Raw genomic sequence first — 18,783 nt, 5'->3', positions numbered from 1 at the left:
TAAAAAATGTCTGACCTGAGAATGAGACTAGGTTGGTGAGCAGGGTAGGTAGAGAAGATGTATCCCTGTATCCCGGTATTCTAGACCTGAATAGATTCAATTCTTTTTCTTTCTGCTTAATTGGAACCTGTATCTATCAAACTAAAGGAGATTAATCTTGGACCATTAGTCACCCCCCCCTTGACCATTTATCACCCCCACCCCCAGCCCATTTATCACCCCCCTCCCCCATTACCATTTATCAGCACCCTATCATCAGCCTCCCCACCTTTTAACCCATTTGTCAGTTCCACAAAGTGTATTGTTAGAAATGAAACATACAGTACTGTATCCAGTGAAGAACTCAACTGACTCAAGTGCATTTAGAACTAAACTGTACAGCACTGTATCTAGAAATAAGCAGTACTGTACTAATGAAGCTCTTGACCCGATACTGGGGACCTTAGCTAGTAAGTAATTAAGTAAGTATCTAGAACTAAACTGTACAGCTCTGTATCTAGAATATACAGTACTGTATCTAGAAATAAACAGTACTGTATCTAGAATAAACAGCTCTGTATCTAGAATAAACATTACTGTATCTAGAAATGAACAGTACTGTATCTAGAAATAAACAGTAATGTATCTAGAAATAAACAGTATTGTATCTAGAAATAAACAGTATTGTATCAAGAACTGAACTGTACAGTTCTGTATCTAGAAATAAATAGTACTGTATCTAGAAATAAATAGTACTGTATCTAGAAATAAACAGTACTGTATCTAGAAATAAACAGTATTGTATCTACAGTATTGTATCAAGAACTGAACTGTACAGTTCTGTATCTAGAAATAAACAGTATTGTATCTAGAAATAAACAGTTCTGTATCTAGAAATAAACAGTATTGTATCAAGAACTGAACTGTACAGTTCTGTATCTAGAAATAAATAGTACTGTATCTAGAAATAAACAGCACTGTATCTAGAAATACACAGTACTGTACCAAGAACTTAACAGCACAGTTCCATATCTATAACTAAACAACTTGCATAGTCCTATATTTATAACTTTACAGTACTATAATTAGAGTATCTAGTACTGCACAGTGCTGTATCCAGAACTGTACAGTACTATCATAAGAACTGTACGGAACAGTATCTAGAACTGTACAGAACAGTACTAGATACTGTGCAGTACTGTATCAAGACTGTATATTATTGTATCTAGAACTGTACAGTACTGTATTTATAACTGTTTCGTACTGTATCTAGAGCTGTACAGTACCTTATCTATAACTGTGCAGTACTGTATTAAGACTGTATATTATTGTATCTAGAACTGTACAGTACCTTATCTATAACTGTGTAGTACTGTATCTAGAACTAAATTGAAATGTATCTAGAACTGTACAGGACTAAATTTTTGAACTGTACAGTATTGTATCTAGAACTGTAGAGTACTGTATCTAGAACTGTAGAGTACTATACCTAGAACTGAATTGAAATGTATTTAGAACTGTACAGGACTGAATTTTTTAATTGTACAGTACTGCATCTAGAAAGAACTGTACAATACTGTATCTAGAAAGAACTGTACAGTACTGTATCTAGAAAGAACTGTACAGTACTGTATCTAGAAAGAACTGTACAGTACTGTATCTAGAACTGTAGTGCACTGTATCTAGAACTGAACAGTACTGTATCTAGTACTGTACAGTACTGTATCTAGAACTGTACAGTACTATATCTAGAGCTGAACTGAAATATGTGGGAGCCAAACTAAAGTTGAAGTTTACTTCTTTTCACTCCATTAAGTTGAATCAAGTGGAAGTAACCGCTGAGATAAACTGGTGTTAGGAGGACAGATTACAACGATAGGACAGGACTAGTATATCTGCATAACACTGATTGAACAGGTCAAGTATATCTGTATCACACTGATAGGACAGGACTACTATTGCTGTATCACATTGATAGGACAGGACTAGTATAGCTGTATCACACTGATAAGACAGAACCAGAAAAGCTGTATCACATTGATGGGACAGAACTAGTATACCTGTTTCATATTGATGGGACAGGACTAGTATAGCTGTATCACATTGATGGGACAGGACTAGTTTAGCTGTATCACATTGATGGGACAGGACTAGTATACCTGTATCACATTGATGGGACAGGACTAGTATACCTGTATCACATTGATGGGACAGGACTAGTATACCTGTATCACATTGATTGATATTTTCAAGTCAAATGGTCTCTCTATACGTATTTCTTGAGTATGGAACCGTCGTATTTAGTGAAAGATTATGTACAATATATATATATATATATGCTCTTGAGGGTAAAACGCAAACTTCGTATATATATGAGTTAAATGACCAAAATGCTAGTAATTTTGCATTTTAGGCAAAAGGTTGTCTTCATTAAGTAAAGTTACACACGACTTTAAGACTGCGACATGTTTTGACCTGTCTGTGTGATCTGTGGTTTGGACCTTCCAATAGATCGAATGATAAAGAGCTGAAGGGATAAGAAGAAAAAAGAAAAGAAAAAACAAGAATGTAACATTAATTAAAAATAGAAATTAAGAAAAATTAAGAAAAAGAGTGGTGAAGATGCAAATAGTAATACCTACTGTAGAGACAACATTCATATGAATGTCTTATTTTTTAACTTAAATTCAATTTTTTTTTATTTCCCCCAGAATTAAAATATTTACTTTCCCGAGTCACTTGGATACCCTTTAAACCAATGTCTGATTAAAACTGATGGAGATATATATTTTTTTAATCTAAAAATGACCCAATTATCTTATTTTAAGATTTAAAAACGACGATATCTTCTTCAATGTTACTCAGATAAATGTTCAACGGTTGTTGTGAACCGGTTGGCGGTTAAACAGCACTTTAAAAATTAGACTCATGCTTTGAATAGCGTCGTTTCTGTAAAAGCTTCTTTCTTTACGAACATCCCAATATTTCAACTGATGGATAATGTTTTCAAGGTTCTCAGCTCTCCATTAAATGTCCATAAAGATTGTATTATTTAGTTACTTCATGATGGATCTTCTCAGAAACATTTTTTAAAGAAAAGAAAACACTTTCTTATCCTTACTTTAGGTCTATAACAGATACTGACTTTAGGTCTATAACAGATACTGATACTTTCTTATCCTTACTTTAGGTCTATAACAGATACTGATACTTTCCTATCCTTACTTTAGGTCTATAACAGATACTGATACTTTCTTATCCTTACTTTAGGTCTATAACAGAAAATGATACTTTCCTATCCTTACTTTAGGTCAATAACAGATACTGATACTTTCTTATCTTTACTTTAGGTCTATAACAGATAATGATACTTTCTTATCCTTACTTTAGGTCTATAACAGATAATGATACTTTCTTATCCTTGCTTTAGGTCTATTACAGATAATGATACTTACTACTAGGACTACTAGGACTACAAGGACTACAAGGACTACAAGGACTAATAGGACTACTAGGACTACTAGGACTACTAGGACTACTAGGACTACTAGGACTACTAGGACTACTAGGACTACTAGGACTACAAGGATTACTAGGACTACTAGGAATACTAGGAATACTAGGACTACTAGGAATACTAGGACTACTAGGAATATTAGGACTACTAGGACTAATAGGACTAATAGGACTAATAGGACTAATAGGACTACTAGGACTACTAGGACTAATAGGACTAATAGGACTAATAGGACTACTAGGACTACTAGGACTAATAGGAACACTAGGACCACTAGGACCACTAGGACTACTAGGACTATTAGGACTACTGTGCATGTTGAGGATGAACCTGGGATTCAAAGCACAAAAGTTTTTACATTAGAAATCACAATTAAATATCTTTTGTACCGCGTACATAAAGTTCATTCCTTTCATTTTCTCTCAGTGTTCGGCCAATCAGAAGGAAACAAAATCTGCTCTCGGCCAATCAGAAATCGCAGAAATACAAATGTTTTTACGGATTAACTTAGTCGCTTTAAATTTAAATTTTCCATTTTCAGGTTTTATTTTTTGTACAAAAGTTGCGACCTCTTCATTCAACATCTGAATAAGAAAAGTTTTTTCGGTAAAACAAGATATCTTTTCACTTTTTTGATTAAAACTATCTAGCAAAATTACACTGCCAATCTCAAATTGAACCAGAAGTTAAGTGTACTGTAGTTTTTTAAAAATTATTATTGTTATTAAAACTACTCATTTACCTACACTAGCTAAAGTGCTCCACGTTGCCCGTGGAATACATTTTTTTTAAAATAAATAATATTTTGAAGAAAATTTTTTTGAATATTAGCCTATGTTACCCTCAGGATACCCCTGGGTTCCCTCAGCAAATATCAGCCCATTCGGTCCAGTCGTTTGGCCGGCTATAGGGAACATATATAGTATATACATATGTTCCTGTCTCTCTATCTATCTATCTATCTATTAGATCACTTGTCTATTTGTCTATCTATCTATCTATCTATCTTATTACTTGATTATTTGTCTATCTATCTATCTATCTATTAGATCACTTGTCTATTTGTCTATCTATCTATCTATCTATTTTATTACTTGATTATTTGTCTATCTATCTATCTATCTATCTATCTATTAGATTACTTGTCTATTTGTCTATTTGTCAGTGTCTGATGAAAACCAATATTGGAATCTGAGGAGTAGAAGGGCCGAGTGTATGGTGGGACATTTGTCAAACCCTCTCCTACCTTCATTTAGACCAGGGGCAGTTGGTTAGAGCTAGGAGTAGGTTAGAACTAGGAGTAGGTTAGAACTAGGTGTAGGTTAGAACTAGGAGTAGGTTAGAACTAGGAGTAGGTTAGAACTAGGAGTAGGTTAGAACTAGGAGCAGGTTAGTAGGTTAGAACTAGGAGTAGGTTAGAACTAGGAGTAGGCGTTCAAGATGTATAAATGAATAAATGTATTGTATATTTATTGTATATCTGATTATGTCTAAGTGGTGTAAAACGTGAGTATATAAATTATATCCGGAGACGATGATAGATAGATAGATCTAATCATCTACACCTCTCGGGGTTGATGATATATAGATTTACACCTCTCGGAGACGATGATATATAGATTTATACCTCTCGGAGACGATGATATATAGATTTATACCTCTCGGAGACGATGATATATAGATTTACACCTCTCGGAGACGATGATATATAGATTTACACCTCTCGGAGACGATGATATATAGATTTACACCTCTCGGAGACGATGATATATAGATTTGCACCTCTAGGAGACGATGATAGACAGATAGTTTTACACTTCAAGGAGACGATGATAGATAGATATACACCTCTTGTAGACGATGATAGATTGATAGCTTTACACCTATCGGAGACGATGATAGATTTATAGACAGATAGATCTACACTTCTCGGAGATGATGTTAGATAGATCTTTCTGCACCTCTAGGAGACGATGATAGACAGATAGATCTACACTTCAAGGAGAAGATGAAAGATAGATAAATATACAACTATCGGAGACAAGGATAGATATATATAGATCTACACTTCAAGGAGATGATGATAAATTTATATGATCTACACCTCTTGGAGACGATGATAGAATGATCTACACATCTATAAGGAGAAGATGTTATCTAGAAAGATCTACCTACACCTTTCAGAGACGATGATAAACAGATAGATTTACACTTCTCGGAGACGATGATAGATAGATAGAAATACACTTCTTGAATACGATGAAAGAAAGAAAGATAGATCTGCACCTTTCGGAGAAGATGTTAGATAGATAGATCTACATCTTTCGGAGACGATGATAGATAGATCTATGAAAAACTCTCGGAGACAATGATTGATAGATAGATAGATCAACACTTCTCAGAGACGATGTTAGATAGATCGATAGATATACACCTCTTATAGGAGACGATGATAGACAGATGATATCTATCACCTTTCGGAGATAATTACTGATAGATCTCAACTCAGAGTTATCTTTCTTGTTTCTCTACAAATAACTCCATGTATGCAACATAAAACATAAAACATAAAACATAATGTGTGACACAATGGAATAAAAATGTTGTGTACTGTATGTTTATATTTTAACCGATGATATTTTAGTAAATAAAAAGAAAACACTGAAAAGTACTCATTAATTGTGAGTTATAACTTACAAAAGTATATGATATATAAACTATATAGAATAGAATTAAGCCATCAGAAATTGTTGAAATTTTGAGAAAATAACATCTGGAGCGTATAAAGGAATTTGTCCAAGGGGGGGTCTTAATTTTTTCCAGTGGCGCTAGGCACCCTTAGGTCCTAAAAAACAGAAAACCGAAGATTTCTCTGGTCCAGGGGGGCTGAGCCCTACTAGCCCCCCTCCCCTTGTATACGCCTTTACTAAATATATGAAGGTTACAAAGTAAATGAAAGGATGCGCGAGGACACACAAATAAATTGCATTTTATTTAGACACTGATTATATATTTATTGATATTAGATATTTTAAACCATAATATTTTGGTAAATAAAAGATATGTAGATAGAGGGACAAAATATGGACGCCTGCAGCTCTATATAAAAGTCAAAACTTGTATGCTGTGAATCTCGGGATCCATCTATGCAGACCTACGGATTTAATTCCTCTTCAATATCACCCGATGGACATACCTGCAGCAAGGATAATTTTGATTGATGAATCAAGCATTAATCCTCAAATTTATAAGTGCCCATATAGGATAGCGAGATCAAGCGTTCAAGAGTAATAATATCCACACAAAATATCCAATCTCTGATTTTATGGTTATTAAGGTAGAAATTTTAAAGCATAATATTTTGGTAAATAAAGGTAAATATAGAACAAAATGTTTACATGGCAAACATCGTTATCATATAAGAGAGTTTACTGTTCAGGCAGGGAGGGAGGGAGGGAGGGTTAACATCATTATCATAAAAGTGAGGTGTGAAAGATAAGGGGGAAGAGAGATGAGGGGGGAAACGGGAAGGATGGGAGAGGTGTGAAAGATAAGAAGGAAGAGAGATGAAGGGAAGAGTGGGAAATAAGAAGGATGGTAGAGGTGTGAAAGATAAGGGAAAGAGAATTGAAGGGAAGAGTGGGAAACAAGAAGGATGGGAGAGGTATGTGAAAGATAAGGGGAAGAGAGATGAGGGGAAGAGTGGGAAACAAGAAGGATGGTAGAAGTGTGTGAAAGATAAGGGAAAGAGAGATGAGGGGTAGAGTGGGAAACAAGAAGGATGGTAGAGGTGTGAAAGATAAGGGGAAGAGAGATTAGGGGTAGAGTGGGAAATAAGAAGGATGGTAGAGGTATGAAAGATAAGGGGAAGAGAGATGAAGGGAAGAGTGGGAAACAAGAAGGATGGTAGAGGTGTGTGAAAGATAAGGGGAAGAGAGATGAGGGAAAGAGTGGGAAACAAGAAGAATGGTAGAGGTGTGAAAGATAAGGGGAAGAGAGATGAGAGGAAGAGGCGGAAACAAGAAGGATGGTAGAGCTGTGTGAAAGATAAGGGGGAATAGAGATAAGGGGTAGAGTGGGAAACAAGAAGGATGGTTGAGCTGTGTTAAAGATAAGGGGGAAGAGAGATGAAGGGAAGAGATGGAAACAAGAAGGATGGTAGAGCTGTGTGAAAGATAAGGGGAAGAGAGATGAAGGGAAAAGTGGGAAACAAGAAGGATGGTAGAGGTATGTGAAAGATAAGGGGAAGAGAGATGAGGGGAAGAGTGGGAAATAAGAAGGATGGTTGAGCTGTGTGAAAGATAAGGGGAAGAGAGATGAGGGGTAGAGTGTGAAACAAGAAGGATGGTAGAGGTGTGTGAAAGATAAGGGGAAGAGAGATGAGGGGAAGAGATGGAAACAAGAAGGATGGTAGAGTTGTGTGAAAGATAAGGGGAAGAGGGATGAAGGGAAGAGTGGGAAACAAGAAGGATGGTAGAACTGTGTGAAAGATAAGGGGGAAGAAAGATGAGGGGAAGAGATGGAAACAAGAAGGATGGTAGAGCTGTGTTAAAGATAAGGGGAAGAGAGATGAAGGGAAGAGATGGAAACAAGAAGGATGGTAGAGGTGTGTGAAAGATAAGGGGAATAGAGATGGGGGAAGAGTGGGAAACAAGAAGGCAAAATGTTGGAGCAAGTAAGGAAGAATTAAGAAAGACAATCGAATAAAGAAATTAAAGGAATTAAAGGAATTAAAGAAACTGTAGACGTAATGTCAAGAGACGACCGTCAATTTATAGAATGGCAAGTCCACTCCTGTATGGCGAGTCCATTAGTGCCTAATTCAATAAGGGTTCAGTCATGTGTTTGTTGTCTATTCTGAACCAATAGAAATAGTATGGTGGTAACATCTATTTTTCTATCTATCTCTTTATCCAATTAGAGATAAATCCTTGAATCGGCGCTATCAGTAAATGGAAATATTTACTTCTACTGAAACTAAGGCAAGTCCAATTTACAACGGTATCAATACAAGCTTTGTCTGATCAATATTAAATGAGATTTTTGATTTTTTTTTTCAACTTTTTTCTAATGTGACTTGCGGATTTCCGCTACAGAAACCATGTCAGAATTAAACACTTTCAGTCTCAAAGCTAGAATACGACAATATCTGCTACATGATTGAAATGATAAAGGTTTAAAGAGTTGTGAATATTATGTCCCTCTCTAATAGGGTCAATTGAAATTACAATGACGGTTCTTTAATATCAATAAAAGAAATCCAGGAAAAAATCAAATAAAGAGAATAGGGATAAATAAGTATAATAAACAGAATGAGAGGAAGCGATAATGATTATTATTGATCAACATATTCATTAAAAAGATAATACAAAAACCTCATTATATAAATTATATATATTATTTCTTTATAGATCAGGACAGGGCGTAGTCAGCAATTTGTCTCGGTGGGATTTAATTAATTTTCTTTTGAAGGACTTGAAAACCCCCTGAAATCCATTGATTTGAAAGGTCCAGGGCTGACCTACGTCTCTGCAGATGTAGATAGATTATTATGTTTTGTAATAAACAATACATATTTGTATTGAAATATTTACTAGTAAATAAACCTGTTGTTAATGTTTAGTTTTACGGGATAGTAGTTCTTTCTCAATCAAAAATTTGTTTTAATTTCAGGCAGTCATAAACCTTTTCTGGGTCTGATAGGTTCAACCGTTTTTACGTTTATTGTACAAAAACAGACAGACAAATTAATAATGAAACAAAATATATATTTAAATAAGATGCATGCGTATAAAAATTAACATTATATAATCCTTTTTATTAGAATTAGATATTAGTATAGACATTAATACCGTGTACACTGTACATAGATAATAAATATAGTTGGCAGGTTGAACATGAGTCATGTCCGCTCATAGATCTTGGCAAACCCTGGAGTAAATCTCCGCCAAGGAACACCGAGTCTAGAGAACTCAAACCCTGATAATCTCCGTCCAAACCTTCACATTCATCGGAGAATCAGTCCCGGACACTACTCAGAGAATCAGTCATGGACACTGAACAGAGAATCAGTCCCGGACAATTCTCATAGAATCAGTCCCGGACAATTCTCAGAGAATCTGTCCCGGACACTTCTCAGAGAATCTGTCCCGGACAATTCTCATAGAATCAGTCCCGGACACTTCTCAGAGAATCTGTCCCGGACACTTCTCAGTTCTCGGAAACCTTTCAAAATCTTTCTAGTGTAGGTGATTTTTCAGTTATAATGTGAAAAACAAACATTTTTCTAGAATTTGTCAATGCGGTGTTTGTCTAAAGAAAAAAATACATTTTTTGCAGTGTTTTGAGAAAAAATTATCTTAAAATCTCCTAAAATGGAAAAAAGATTTGTGTAGTATGAATTTCTATTTATTTTATGCGTTAAAAGATTTGAAAAGAAAAATTGTTTTTTGTGTCATATTTTTGATGAGTTTTAAGATATTCCTAGAAACCTTTAATCTCAAAAGGAAAAGCCATCCGTTACTTAACCTTTAGTAAATCCTTAACAATTTAATTTCTATCAGTCTCTTATTCTATGTCCAATAATTAGCCAGACAGACTTATCAAAAATGTAATAAATCAAAAAAGTTTAAAGAAGGAAAAAGTTTAAATGATAAACCATTTCATTTTTGCTTACTGCAAGTACCGCGCGGTAAAGCAGAAAAAAGTTTCTTTTAAGATTTTTTTTTGGCTAATTTCTATTTTTTTTCTTTTTTTACGTTGCTTAGATAATGGAGAAGACACTGAAGGCACATTTATCAAAACAATAAAGTGCCTTTTCACTAATCGTTGTTTTACAATAAGGTCAGATATCAGATACAAGATACAATCATCATTCTATTATTTCTTTTATTCTCTTACACGTAAACATATATATTTATAAATTGTATAATGTATATTTTATTGGACTCCTTAAATACGTTTTTACCAGTCAAATGCAACACTTTTATCCTTATATTTTCATGCTTTTTCCTCCTATTCTCATATTTTCTCGTCGTATTCTCATATTTTCTCCTCGTATTCTCATATTTTCTCCTCGTATTCTCATATTTTCTCCTCGTATTCTCATATTTTCTCCTCCTATTCTCATATTTTCTCCTCCTATTCTCATATTTTCTCCTCCTATTCTCATTTTTTCTCCTCCTATTCTCATATTTTCTCCGCGTATTCTAATATTTCTCCAATATATTCTCATGTTTTCTCCAACATATTCTCACGTTTTCTCCAACATATTCTCACGTTTTCTCCCCATATTCTCATGTTTTCTACTCATATTCTCATGTTTTCTCCTCATATTTTTTATGTTTTCTCCTCATATTCTCATGACTCCTCATATTCTAATGTTTTATACTCATATTCTCATGTTTTCTCCTCATATTCTCACGTTTCTCCCCATATTCTCATGTTTTGTACTCATATTGCCTTGTTTACTTTCATATTCTCACGTTTCTCCCCATATTCTCATGTTTTCTCCTATTATCTTGTTTTCTCCTCATATTCTCATGTTTTCTCCTCATATTCTCTTGTTTTCTCTTCATATTCTCTTGTTTTCTCCTCATATTCTCATGTTTTCTCCTCATATTCTCATGTTTTCTCCTCATATTATCTTGTTTTCTCCTCATATTGTCGTGCTGTGCCAAAAGATCAATCCTTATCAATCCATTCATATTCATTATCAGGGTTTTATCATAGACCACAAACATAACGGACAAAACATATCACTGCTCTTCAATTTATGGATAAAATGTTTTTCAAAATCCTTGGTTTTCTAATCAATCAACTCTACCAAACATAGACAAAGTAAATACCATTAAGATTATCAATGTAAAATGTAATGTATAGTGTCTGTAATATGTTTTGTCTATTATTGTGAGGTTCTTTTCTCATATTCTGGCATTCTTCATATCTATACATTTCTGTACCTTAGAAATAACAAGCTGGATACAATATTTCAGATTTATATATTTCTCTGTACCTTAGAAATAACAACTGGATACAATATTTCAGATTTATATATTTCTCTGTACCTTAGAAATAACAAGCTGGATACAATATTTCGGATTTATATATTTCTCTGCACCTTAGAAATAACAAGTTGGATACAATATTTCAGATTTATATATTTCTCCGTACCTTAGAAATAACAAGCTGGATACAATATTTCGGATTTATATATTTCTCTGCACCTTAGAAATAACAAGCTGGATACAATATTTCAGATTTATATATTTCGCTGTACCTATGTGAGTGCTCTAAAGTGTAGAGGTGTACAATAGGCGTATAAAGATGGAAGCCCCTGAACGAGCTGTATGCTGTGGGTTGTGTTTATGTATGGCTGTTGCTGTGCTTAGCTCAGTATCCCTGGTTTATCTAACAGCTATAGGTCAGCTTAAACAATATTCAAGGGACTGTCAACGTAATTTTATGCGACTCCTTTTAAACTTTTGTCTCAGCAAAGAATTTTCCTGCTTTTGTAATTTCGAAATTGTTAATTTTTTTAGTTGTTAAAAACGACGATATCTTTCTCATTGTTTTCAGTGCACCGTTTTGTGAATCGGGCATGGAGCTTTTAAATGGAGTTTTATCGAAAACGAAAAGGGGGTATAGGCCGAAACCTAAGTAACTCTTAAAGGAAGGTTTGCAAATAATGAAAAGGGGGTATAGACTGAACCCTAGTAACTCTTAAAGGTAGTGTTCGCGAAAACGAAAAGGGGGTATAGGCTGAAACCTAAGTGACTATTAAAGGGAGTGTTCGCGAAAAACGAAAGGAGGTATAGACTAAAACCTAAGTAACTCTGAAAGGGAGTGTTCGCGAAAAACGAAAAGGGGTATAGACTGAAACCTAAGTAACTTTTAAAGGTAGTGTTCACGAAAAACGAAAACGGTGTATAGGTTAAAACCTAAGTAACTCTTAAAGTGAGTGTTCGCGAAAAAAGAAAACGGGGTATAGGCTGAAACCGAAGTAACTCTTAAAGGGAGTGTTCGCAAATACAAAAAGGGAGTATAGCCTGAAACCTAAGTAACTCTTAAAATGAGTGTTCGCGAAAACGAAAAGGGGTATAGGCTGAAGCCTAATTAGCTCTTAAAGGGAGTGTTCGCGAAAAACGAAAAAGGGGTATAGGCTGAAACTGGAGTAACTCTTAAAGGGTGTGTTCGCGAAAAAAGAAAGGGGGGTATAGGATGAAACCTAAGTAACTATTAAAGGGAGCGTTCGCGAAAAAACAAAAAGGGAGTATAGGCTGCAGTCTAAGTAACTCTTAAAGGGAGTATTCGCGAAAAACGAAAAGGTGGTATAGGCTGAAGCCTAAGTAACTCTTAAAGGAAGTGTTCACGAAAAACGAAAACGGGGTATAGGCTAAAACCTAAGTAACTCTTAAAGTGAGTTGTTGCGACAAACGAAAACGGGGTAAAGGCTGAAACCTAAGTAACTCTTAAAGGGAGTGTTCGGGAAAACGAAAACGGGGTATAGGCTAAAACCTAAGTAACTCTTAAAGTGAGTTGTTGCGACAAACGAAAACGGGGTAAAGGCTGAAACCTAAGTAACTCTTAAAGGGAGTGTTCGGGAAAAACGAAAGGGGGTATAGGCTGATTAATTCGATTTTAATCGCTACTAATTTACTTCTATCTGTCCTACGCTTAAGTTGCATATACATATCTATGATTATAATTCATTTTAAATATATACCCTCCTATAAGTTGTAATTTATTATATTTTTATGGTTTTATCAAATGATTATGTTTTTGTTCTTGAAAGTTCCAAATCTCAAGATAAAAAAAATTTTGATTTTCGCCGAAAAAAATGGTTTGTCAGAAAAACGACGATATTTGATTTAATTCCGTTGGTTACTGTCATTTATTGTCTGGTGCCAGACCTGGAAAAGTGTATACTGCCAAGCCTTATATCATGCAGCTCAAGATATTAGTTCATACAAAACATCTGAAGAAATTGAGTCATTGCTACAAATTCAAATTTTCTAATCTCTATATCTTTGCAACCTAATGTTGTAAAGCTTTAATATTTCAAACTTATATGTTTTGATCTTACAGAATTCAAAGTTTGAAATATCTAAGGTCGACGACATTGGGTTGCAAAGATATAGGTTTCTGAAATTCAAAGTTTCTTGCAAAGACTTAATTCATTTATATATCTTAAGAAAATAATACACGAAGTTTTCATTCAGAGTTTCAGAAATTTTGCCTTAGGAGGAACTCTTAAATAGCAATTCACGATCGCTAAGAACTACTTATTAGCATATATTTAACTATCTAGTGTACATGCCTGCTAAACGTGAGCTTGAATCTGGACTGCTGGATCAGCCGGCAATGTGTACAACTGTAAATAGCCTTCATACAGGTATATTGGAGACATACAGAGTTACCCACAAAGAATGGACTTTTACGACGACCTAAAATTGATTAAAGGGAGTGTTCGCAAAAATTGAAAGAGGGTTATAGGCTTACGTCGAAAAATAAGCGCTTTTGATCGCTACTAATCTTACTTCATATCGTTGCGTCTAAAAGGAGAAAATTGTTAAAAACGACTCATGCTGAAGAACGTTGCGTTTATGCAAATTCCGAAAGTTGCAACATTCAACTCAGATCGTAAAAAAATCAATTTAATTCCAAACAAATTATTTAGATATTACAAACAATAGTTAAATCGATAATTTTTCGACGCATTCATATAAAGTTGATATTTCCAGATATATTTTTTATTTTCTATGTTCTGACAGTTACTTTTATTCCTGTTTTGGGGTTTTTTGATAATGAAGACGACATTTTCATATTTTCCAGGAATGTTCGAAAACCCAGCGCAAGCAAAATATTATTTAAAAAAACGAGATCAAAAATATTATGAAATATTAACTATATACGAATGCGTCGAAAAATAATCGATGACTATTGTTTATAATATCTAAATGATTTATTTGGATTAAATGGATTTTTTTACGATCCGAGTTGAATGTTGTAACTTTCTTAATTTGTATGGACGCAACGTTCTCAAGCATGAGTCGTTTTTAACAATTTTCTCCTTATAGACGCACAGATAGAAGTAAGATTAGATTGAATAACTTATATATTTAGATCACTGTGCCTGGGCATCATATTTTGAATATCTTGCATGTTTAGATCACTAAACTCACTAAACATCATATTTTGAATACCTTGTATATTTAGATCACTATGCCTGGGCATCATATTTTGAATATCTTGCATGCTTAGATCACTAAACATCATGTTTTGAATATCTTGTGTTAAAAACACTGTGCCTGGGCATCATGTTTTGAATATCTTGTATATTTAGATCACTGTGCCTGGGCATCATGTTTTGAATGGTGCCTCTCCAAACCAAATTTTTGTACGCAAGTCCACGCAGAAGTCAGGTAAAATGTAATCTAGAGGTATCTTCCATTAAAATATACCTAAATGTACATAAATATACGTATCTACTATCTAACGTATCTGAAAGAAAACGACCAATCGCCCACTAAAGATAAAATTATTATTCAAAACTTATGTTTCTCACCTATGTCCTATTCTATATATATAAAGTTGTAATCTCTGTTTGTCTGTTTGTTTGTTTGGAACTCGGGAGAACCACGGGAATGTGCTTAGCTTAGTTTTGAGATTCTAAGTTGAGTGGGTCGACTTTAATGGGGAAAATTTAGTTTCCCGGTAAAATCGTTCAAGTGCGGATAAACGGCGGGAGTAACTTTTATTAACCCTGGCACCGCTTGGTTCCAAGCTAGTATTTATATATTTGACTTGTAATCGGTTTGTTCGTTTCCAATAATTGTCAAAACGGCTGAACCAATCGTGCCCAACATTTGGGGCAACCATCATGACACCAGGCAGGAAAGGTTTATGACTGGTCGAAACTATTTTAGAAAATCCATTATTCAAAATACAAAAAATTACACAAATTTTTTGTTCAACGAAGTACGAAGAAAAAATTAGTTTTCTCATCTAGATAAATCCAGTTTTTCCAATTTTTCACATTCTTTACATTCTGGACTCTCTGTAGGTGAAAAGTGAATCTGTGCCAACGTTTTGGTCAAACTCAAGATATCATAGAATGATTGATTATGAAGCATCGAAGTTCTACTTTTTATTCCTCGTTCTTCTAATTCTAGGAAGAACAGATATAACATTTTTCTAATTCCAGGAAGGACATATATAATATTTTTTTAATTCCAGGAAGAACGGATAATATATTCTTCTAATTCCAGAAAGAACGTATATAATGTTTTTCTAATTTCAAGAAGAACCCGTCTAATGTTCTTCTAATTCCAGGAAAACCCCGTATCTAATAATATTCCATTTCCAGGAGAACCGGGATCTAATATTCTTCTAATTTCAGGAAGAACGGAACTAATATTGTATGGAAAGATTGTTCCCTAATATCGGATACAGTGTGCCCTGTATCTGATGAGGTAGACATTTTCTCATTGAATATCTAAAACCATTATATATAACATGTATATTTCTTGTGATTAATAACAACTAACAACTTACCTTTTTTTACACGTTAACCGAATTAGATTATATTTCTAGGATTTAGTTCCGAATATATTTCTATGATTTAGTTCCAAATATATTTTTAGCAATTAATTTCGAATATATTTCTAGGATTTAGTTCCGAATATATTTCTAGGATTTAGTTCCGAATGTATTTCTAGGATTTAGTTCCGAATATAATTCTAGCAATTAGTTCCAAATATATTTCTAGAATCTAGTTCCGAATATATTTCTAGAATTTAGTATCGAAAATATTTCTAGGATTTAGTACGGAATATATTTCTAGAATCTAGTTCCGAATATATTTCTAGGATTTAGTTGAAAGAATAACCTGCAATAACGAGGATGAGTGTGAACCAGTGAATAAGAGGTAAATAACGAAGATAATAATTAATAAAAATTGTTCTCTTACCTTCTTCCAAAAAAATATATTTTAAGGATTACAGGGGGGGGGGGGNGAACAACATCATTGTGTTAGTAGGTAAATATATTTTAAATGTGAACAACATCATTGTGTTAGTAGGTAAATATATTTTAAATGTGAACAACATCATTGTGTTAGTAGGTAAATATATTTTAAATGTGAACAACATCATTGTGTTAGTAGGTAAATATATTTTAAATGTGAACAACATCATTGTGTTAGTAGGTAAATATATTTTAAATGTGAACAACATCATTGTGTTAGTAGGTAAATATATTTTAAATGTGAACAACATCATTGTGTTAGTAGGTAAATATATTTTAAATGTGAACAACATCATTGTGTTAGTAGGTAAATATATTTTAAATGTGAACAACATCATTGTGTTAGTAGGTAAATATATTTTAAATGTGAACAACATCATTGTGTTAGTAGGTAAATATATTTTAAATGTGAACAACATCATTGTGTTAGTAGGTAAATATATTTTAAATGTGAACAACATCATTGTGTTAGTAGGTAAATATATTTTAAATGTGAACAACATCATTGTGTTAGTAGGTAAATATATTTTAAATGTGAACAACATCATTGTGTTAGTAGGTAAATATATTTTAAATGTGAACAACATCATTGTGTTAGTAGGTAAATATATTTTAAATGTGAACAACATCATTGTGTTAGTAGGTAAATATATTTTAAATGTGAACAACATCATTGTGTTAGTAGATAAATATATTTTAAATGTGATCAACATCATTTTGTTAGTAGGTAATTATATTTTAAATGTGAACAACATTATTGTGTGATTTGTACATCTATTCTTGTATAAATACATATATTGGAAAAGGTATATGATCTACAAAATATCTCTATTTCTACAACAGTAAAGTTAATGTTTATGTTTATAAACTCTAAATCATTTTATCAGGAACATGTATAGCTTTGTTTTCAAAAAAGTGTTCTACATTTATTTGGATGCATTCCTGCTTCACCCTAAACTAAGCTTTCGGTCAGCGTACTGCAGTGATCTGCGGTACTCTGACCGAATAAATAGTGGATTTTGGTGGAGAATTCCTGGTATAGTCACAGAACAGAGAAAATGAATAGAATGGAATTTAAACAATCCCTCGGTATGAATTTTGTCAGTCCCTTTCAGCCTGAAAGGGAGTTCAAAGTGTAAAATTCATGTAAATGTTCACAAATTATACGGAGTACATTTCACTAATACAATATGATCCCTGGACATATTAATTACAATTTATTTGTTTTATAAAGTTGATAAATAACTTTTAACGTGTGTATTCGCGCGCTATAGGTGAATTGAAATCATTATTTTATTAAACATTGAAATGTAAAAATCGTCGTTGTAAGACTCTTTGTATATAATTGGAAAAGAAAAACAAACAAAAAGTAATAAGGGTTTCCATTTTCGACAATAAATATTTTTCTCAAAATTTGGATGATTTTCGTAAATCAATGCAAGTCAATGTCCCAAAAAGCAAAACAGTTAGAAGACGACTCTAGCAAGGAGATTCTAGGATTAAGCCAGGAGGTGTAGGGGGGGGGGAATAACATTTATTTCACTCCTAGGTTGATGAACCAGTAAAGAAAAAAATTTCAGATTTAAAAATATCAAAATGTTTTTATTCCATTTTAAAAAAGAATTTTAAGTATCTACATCCTACATTTAGAAGCTTCTCCCAATTTTCTAGGGTTGTTTCCCCTCTTTCCGCCTTCCCCAATTACTTTCTAACAAGACTTAAAACTTCTTCTTCTCAAATACTTTATTAAAAACAAAAGAACACTTATATACTTTGAATATAATTATAGGTATAGAGTGGCTTGTTCTCCCTCTATAGTTTCAGATAAAATAACAAACGTGATTTCAAATATTCCATGAAAGAAGAAATAGAGATAAACTTTTAATAAATCTGCAAAAATTATGGATTTATGAATTCATAAGACTTAAAACTTAGCAAACATAAATTAGATTGTTTAAATGTTTTCTTTCCATTTCACAGTTTTATGAGTCCCACTGTATAAAGGTTATTGAAATTTAAGAGTTTTACCTTCCTCATCCTCAATTTCAATATTTTGGTAACTTGAGTATTTCAAAAATATTGGTTTTACTGTTTGATTACCTCAAATTAAAAATAAGTAAAAACACCACATTGAATTTTATTAAAACTTATGCTGAAATGAACTCGGGAATGCATGGCAGGCTATCAGAGAATTGATTTAAAGATATTCAAATAATCTTCAAGAAAACTTTTTTCTAAAAAATGATGTTCCAGGGCCCAAA

At 33.4% G+C, this 18,783-nt stretch overlaps 1 protein-coding gene across 1 annotated transcript; it reads left to right on the top strand.

Moving 5' to 3' along the window:
- Nucleotides 1-11,758: 11,758 nt before the first annotated feature.
- On the top strand, nt 11,759-16,428 carry LOC111701769 (uncharacterized). The gene is made up of 5 exons (XM_023473181.1): nt 11,759-11,918; nt 13,806-13,889; nt 14,841-14,919; nt 15,897-15,969; nt 16,366-16,428. The coding sequence occupies exons 1-5, from the start codon at nt 11,822-11,824 to the stop codon at nt 16,426-16,428; spliced, it is 396 nt and encodes a 131-aa protein (XP_023328949.1). The 5' UTR covers nt 11,759-11,821.
- The last annotated feature ends 2,355 nt before the right edge of the window (nt 16,429-18,783 follow it).

The sequence above is a fragment of the Eurytemora carolleeae genome, unplaced genomic scaffold, assembly GCF_000591075.1.
Source record: "Eurytemora carolleeae unplaced genomic scaffold, Eaff_2.0 scaffold448, whole genome shotgun sequence".
Taxonomy (NCBI): Eukaryota; Metazoa; Arthropoda; class Copepoda; order Calanoida; family Temoridae; genus Eurytemora; species Eurytemora carolleeae.
Note: the sequence above shows the minus strand (reverse complement) of the source record. Positions and strands in the feature narration are given on the sequence as shown.

What these genes read in the sequence shown, in the direction of transcription:
- LOC111701769 (XM_023473181.1), top strand. Translation starts at nt 11,822, where the DNA reads ATGGAAGCCCCTGAACGAGCTGTATGCTGTGGGTTGTGTTTATGTATG. An exon ending in GGTTTATCTAACAGCTATAG is followed by an intron (nt 11,919 to 13,805) that starts GTCAGCTTAAAC and finishes TTAACTATCTAG; the next exon opens with TGTACATGCCTGCTAAACGT. An exon ending in CAAGTCCACGCAGAAGTCAG is followed by an intron (nt 14,920 to 15,896) that starts GTAAAATGTAAT and finishes TTCTAATTTCAG; the next exon opens with GAAGAACGGAACTAATATTG.